Source organism: Elephantulus edwardii, unplaced genomic scaffold (assembly GCF_000299155.1).
Source record: "Elephantulus edwardii isolate Elephantulus edwardi_28Jun2011 unplaced genomic scaffold, EleEdw1.0 scaffold00102, whole genome shotgun sequence".
In the NCBI taxonomy this organism is placed as follows: Eukaryota; Metazoa; Chordata; class Mammalia; order Macroscelidea; family Macroscelididae; genus Elephantulus; species Elephantulus edwardii.
In genome coordinates, this window is record NW_006399852.1 from 315,420 (window position 1) to 321,753 (window position 6,334).

Here is a 6,334-nt window from a genome sequence, read left to right on the forward strand (position 1 = left end):
CTTTAGAGTAGTGAGAGAAGATCTTCACCCTGAAACCTACAGCGACCCTTTTCAGTTCGTAATAGGTAAATATCGGTATCTCCACCTAATTTTATCTATAAAGAATACAGAGGGAATGAAGGAGAAACAAGGGATTTTCTGAGATGCAGAGCTTACCTATCGATTGTGGAGAATCCATGTAAGGGTTACACTTTGCATAGTGGGAGCGGTCTGTAGCCAGCATTACTTCAAATACTTTATCTGTCTTGATGATTCCATTTTCTGAAATGAATAAAGCAAATATTTTAATGAAGAGAATAACACCTTCAGAAGTACTTCAGAATAATTACTCTGGCTATATGACAGACGTCAAATTAGTGAAAAAACACTGGAAGATACAAGACAATGGCCAGGTAATGGCAAGCTGGTCTTTAATAATAGCAGTAAAGATGGAGAAAAGCTGAAAGATCTGAGTTATATTTAGCAGATTACTTAGACCTGACTGGCTGGACTTGGGGTGGGAGTGGGGGTAATGATGGTCCTGAGATGCTGGTTCCATTTGCAGATGGGAGAAATTCTAGATAAAAGCATTTGTGATAAATCATTGCTCTAGTGACGGTCTATGGAACAGAAGAAGGGGAGGCATTTAGCAGTAGTAGAACATACACCCGTATGACAAGCCAGAAAGAGAGCTGGGATTAACGATAAAGATATCCCTTTCTACAGATGACAGCTGAAGCAATGGAAGCTAACTGAAGGTGGCCAGGGAAGAATACATTAAAAAAGGAAAACAAAAAGCAACATTTAAGAGGTATGCAAAGAAACAGGAGTCTCCAAAGATGATGTGAAGGGGTAGTATAGAGGTAAAATGAAAAACAGTTCAGAGAGACAGAAAAGTGAAAACGTTACTATGTAACATCTTTATTTACTCATTCAATTTGCTTATAGAGTATTCAGTACATACAGGCACAATGCTACAAGCTTAGGACTATGAGAACAAACACAACAACACTGTTTTTACTCTCACAGATCTTAAAACCTGTAAGAATTTATGAAATGTATAAACAGATTTTAATTTGTTGTTGTTGTTCTTATGTGCTGTCGAGTTGCTTGCGACTCATAGTGACTCTATGTTCAACAGCTCTGGACCCTGCTCTATCCTGTGCCAACCTTACTGTCTCTGACACCCCTGCCATCATTACCCCAGTCCCTGAGTCAATCCATTTCATCCAGGGTCTTCCTCTCTTGTGCTGTCACTCCACCCTTCCAAGCATGATGTCCCTCTCCAAGGACTTGTCCCTCCTTACAACATGCCCAGAGTATGTCAGATGAAGCTTCAGAATCCTTGACTCCAAGGAGCAGCCTGGTTTCACCCTCTCTAGGTTGAACATGTTTGTTCTCCTAGCAGTGAATGGTATGTTCAATACTCATCTCCAGCACCACAACTCAAATGCATCAATTCTCTATAATCCCTAATCATTGGGAGGGGAGGAGGAAGGGAAGGGAGGCTTAACTCACAAATTCACTCACTGCCATCATCGTCCTTCAGAGTGTTCCAAATCATGACGATTTTGTTGGGTTTTCCAGGACAGTAAATCTTAAGAGGAGCTGACTGCCCATCTTTCTCCATGGAGCAGCTGGTGGATTTGAACGCATGGAGACTAGCAGCCTTCTGGTTACAGACTACACCACCAGAGCAACAATTCAAGACCAAAACAACAGAAGAGGGCAGTATGGTACATAATAAAGTACATACAAAAATCACACCCAAAAAAAGAACAGTAAGGAATAAAATATTGACCACAGGTCTGAGACTTGAAAGCTTACAGCAACTTTGCTTATTAACACATCTACTTACAGTAACTCTGTTGCAGCAGAACCAGAAAACTAAGACATATCTCATTGCGTGTACACACACACAAGCACACACACATAAGCGTGTATACATATATATATATACACACACTGAAGAGTAATTAAAGACCCAAATTTAAAAGTTAAAATCATAAAACTTAGATTATTTGAATAAATCATCAGGACATCAGACTTAACAATGGATTCTTAAGACATAACAAATGCAGGAGCAACTAATAAACAGGTAACTTGGATTTTATCAAAATTAAAAACTTTTGTGCTTCAGCTTGAGACTATCAAGAAGGTGGGGATGAAAGAAATATTTTTAAATCATATACCTGATGAAAAATTTGTGTGAAGAATATATAAAGCAAAAATAATAAAAAGATAACCCAATTAAAAATGGAGCAAAGGATCTGAATGTTGTCTGTTGTTAGGTGCCACTGAGTCAACCACAACTCAGTGACCCTATGAACATCAGACCACTGTGTCAATCCATCTTGTTGAGAGTCTTCCTCTTTTTCACAACTCTCTACCTTTCCAAACATGATGTCTTTTTCCAAGAACTGGAATGGGCATTTTTATACTGGAGATTTATAAATGACCAAGGTACATGAAAAGATGGTCAACTTAATTGGTCGTAAGGAAAACGCAAATGGAAACTACAATCAGAGGCTCTTCACCACAATGAGATAACATTTCACTCTACTCAGAAACAAAAGTCATTGCTAAAGAGTCAAAACTGGGAGCTCTGGTGGCCTAGTGGCAAGAAGCTGCACTGCAATCCCAGAGGAACACGGTTCGAATCCACCAGATGCTCTGCCACAGAAGGAGGCGCAATATCCTCCTGTACCAGTCAGATCTGATGTGACGGTACACGCACACAAAATAGTAAAAAAAAAAAAGAGTCAAAACTAACTCACAGCTGACTGTCCAGGGGTTTGCGAGGTTGTCAATCACATGGAGGAGATAACCCTTCCTTCTCCAGAGGAATCGCCAGATAGGTGCCATCTTTAAGTCCCTCAAGGTTTGCCTTAACGAGCCTGGTGGCACAGTGCCTTATGTATTGGGCTGCCAATAAGAACATCAAAGGTTCAGATCCACTAAATTGGTATAATGGCAGTGGGGTTTGATTTTTTGAGTATTTCAATGGTGTTTCTAGATAATGCAAACAGATTAACTAAACTCTGCACTGTAAATCAAGAGGTTCAAAACCACCCAGAGGCAAAACAAAAAAAGCCCTGATATCCATCTTCCCAACAATCAACCAGAGAAATCCTCTGAGAGGAAGCATAGCTCTCCTCTGATACTTACTAGGATGCCATGAGTCAACTGACTCAAGAGAATTAAAAATTAATGGCACAATACCTTAACAAGGACCTGAAATTCAAGCCGGAGTCAAAAGAGGACATGGAATCAGGGTTATTATCATGAATGTCAGACAGACCTTGGCTGAAAGGAAGAATATCAGAAAGATATTTATGTATTGTATTTTATTGACTATGTAAAGGCATTCTGCTGTGTGGAAAATTATTTAGGGAAACTATTGTGAAAAACGGGAATTCCAGAGTATTTAATTGTGCTCATGCAAAAACTTGGACATACACAAGAAATCATCAAAGGAAGAGAACAAGTACAAACTACATGGTTTAAAATCATTCAGTCTAAATGCTGAGCAAATAATACAAGAAGCTGGACTATATGAGGAAGAACGTGGCATGAAGCCTGGAAGAAGACTCACCAAGGGCCATCATTGTACAGATGACACACTTGTTTTCAAAATTGATTTGAATTACATGTTGATGAAGCTCAGTGTTTACAGCCTTCGATATGGAGTATAGCTCACCATAAAGAAAAAAAAAGTCCTTATAACTGGAACAATAAACAGCATTAGGATAAATGCAGGAAAGATTAGTTGTCAACAATTTCATTTCATTTGGATTCACAATCAACATCCATGGAAGAACCAGTCAAGAAATCAAAAAATGCACTGCAGTGGGCAAAGCTGCTGCCAAGAACCTCTTTTAAAAGTGCAAGCTTGTTACATTAAAGAGTAAGGTGTGCCTGACCGAAGCCATAAGGTTTTCCATAGTCTGAGATGCATAGGAAAGTTGGACAGTGAATATGGAAAACTGAAGATGAATTAAGAATTATGGTATTGGCAAGAATATGAAACAAACCACGGACAGCCAAAAGAATAAACAAACATTCTGTGTTGGATATATATAACCAGAATGCTCTTCAGAAGTGCAACTTCATCTCAAATTGTGGGCATCTGACCAAGAAAGGCCAATCTCTAGAGAAAGACATCATACTTGGTAAGGTAGACAGTGAGTGAAAATGAATACCCTTCATGAGACGGGCTCACACGGTGGTTGCAACACAGGTGGCTAAGCATAGCAGGAACTGTGTGGATAGTGCAAGATCAGGCAGGGTTCTGTTCTGTTGTGCACAGGCCACTGTGGGCTACCACCAACTCTATGGCCTAAGACCACCTCCAGCATAATCAAAATTACCAAATGCCCATCATCAATTTGTTATAATGTGTGGTGGCTTGGATGCTGCTCTGATGTTGTCCAAGATTGTAGAGCAAATAAGAGAGAAAAAAATCATTAGAATTGAAATGTGTGCTGAGATGCTAATTCTATCTCTGTACTGCCACTAACACAGTGGTCCCCAAACCTTAAAGAGCTCGACTGATGGTGTTTTCGTCAGCTCGAAGTAGTGCTTTTTCCACACTCAGATCAATCTAACCATCAGAGAACCAACTGCTTTGTAATGTACTCACGTTACTCTCTAAAACCACAAAGAATATATTAAATTTCATACCAAATCAAACATTTTTACATTTATAAAGATCTATCATAACCACCTCAAGTCTTTGTCTTTTTCAGGGTAAGCAAACATATTCAATACTTTAAATTACTTATTAGTTCTAAAAACTGTGTAGAAAAGGGAGATTTGGGCTTCTGAGAGATAATGACCACACCAGAGAGTAACAAGGTAATTTAAGATAAGGATCTGTGGAGCCAAGAAGATGTGACTTAGGGTCACCCTGTATCAGCTGCCCTAGGGACTGAGTTCAACCATGCAGGTAACCAGTCACTAACACCTGCACAGTGAAGCCTCAGTAAGAACCCCCACCACCAAGGCTCAGATGAGTCTTCCTGCTTATTAGCAAGGCTCTGTGCACACTGGCACCTGGAAAGAAACGCCAGGAGACCACCACACCACAGAGAATGACAGCAGCTCTGAAGCGGCACTTCTCACCTCTGCCCAATGCATGTCTTTTCTTGGCTGAATTTAATCAGTACCTTTTCCCCACAATAAACTATGCCATGAATAACAGTGACCTTCAGAGAGTTCTGTGAGTCCATTTGTAAAAGTCACTGTTCCCAAGGATGGTTCAGGGAACCAATGAATTTGCAGCTGATGTCAGAAGTTAGGGTGGTGTGGGAGATTGTTTCCTCTAAACTTAGCAGTTGGCCCTAAAACTCCTCATAAAAGCCATCATTTTCACATTACCCACTCTTCTCAAAATCCAAGTAAATTAGAGATCATCTCCCTTAAAATATATACGTTTCTTTGCTTTTTCACTCTGCAGTTCTGTTTTCTGCATCTTGTCATTTGTTTATTTGGTTTGGTTTTTGATTAGTGAACTTACTATTGGTTGATTGGTTGTTTTAAATGGAAGGTTCCTAGGTGGTCCTGACTCAAGTGGGCATGGCCAGGGGACAAGGGAATGGGAACCAGCAGGTATGGGGAGGGGTCATCTCCAAACATTCCACTTACACACAGAATTAAACACACACAGAGTCACTTATGCAGTTAAAAACTGGCAGCCCGGAAAGGAGAAAGGAACAGGTGGAGGTGTCGTTAAAAAAAAAGGTACCCTTAAACTGGGGTGCCTCGGGGAACTTGGTCTGTTTCAACCCAATAGGAATTAGAAGATCAAAAGTGATTTGGGATGGCCAGAGCCTACAGGGGCGGAGGGAGGAAGAAGATCCAGGGGGTGGGGGGACTGTTTGGCAACTGGGGTGAAGGAACTGCCCTCCCCCTGGTGGCATTCCCCCAGTCTCTCTGGTCTGGCAGGAAGAGCGCAGCCTGCAGGCCCCACGGGCAGGTCTGAGGCTGCCAGATGCTCCAGGAGGGGTCTGATAGGGCTCACAAGGATTACCCTCCAGGGAGAGGACGGCACTGCTCCCCAGTTTCTCCGCCAGGGTGCAGTGGTCCTTGACCTCCTCATAGCAGTTTACTTGTAATTCACTCTTCATCCCTGCAAGCTGCTGCTTCTTTTTCTTTAAATTGAGATTTTAATGAAAGTATTTATAGAGAACTTAGATTTCTAGTCATTCATTGTTGCACATTTTCCTGCCCCACTCCAGTTCACTTTTCTCTTCGGGGGGGGTGGGGGTGGGAAGCACATCCAAAAACTTCTCCAATAGGGTAAAAAGGGAGGCCACAGACTGGGAAAAAGTATTTGGTAGTGACATGTCAGATA

At 41.1% G+C, this 6,334-nt stretch overlaps 1 protein-coding gene and 1 pseudogene across 3 annotated transcripts in view; both read right to left on the minus strand.

Annotated features, from left to right (window-relative positions):
* Positions 1-6,334, minus strand: part of LOC102871237 (protein-L-isoaspartate(D-aspartate) O-methyltransferase-like) — a 55,528-nt gene that overhangs the window by 34,124 nt on the left and 15,070 nt on the right. For 2 of the 3 annotated variants that reach the window (XM_006891639.1, XM_006891640.1), the window contains exon 2: positions 157-261. The exons of the other annotated variant lie outside the window; for it this stretch is intronic. In XM_006891639.1, the coding sequence (XP_006891701.1) occupies positions 157-261 (105 nt within the window). The remainder of the gene's footprint in view (positions 1-156; positions 262-6,334) is intronic. 3 annotated transcript variants of the gene reach the window in all.
* LOC102853896 overlaps positions 589-6,334 on the minus strand; it is a 7,176-nt pseudogene continuing 1,430 nt past the window's right edge.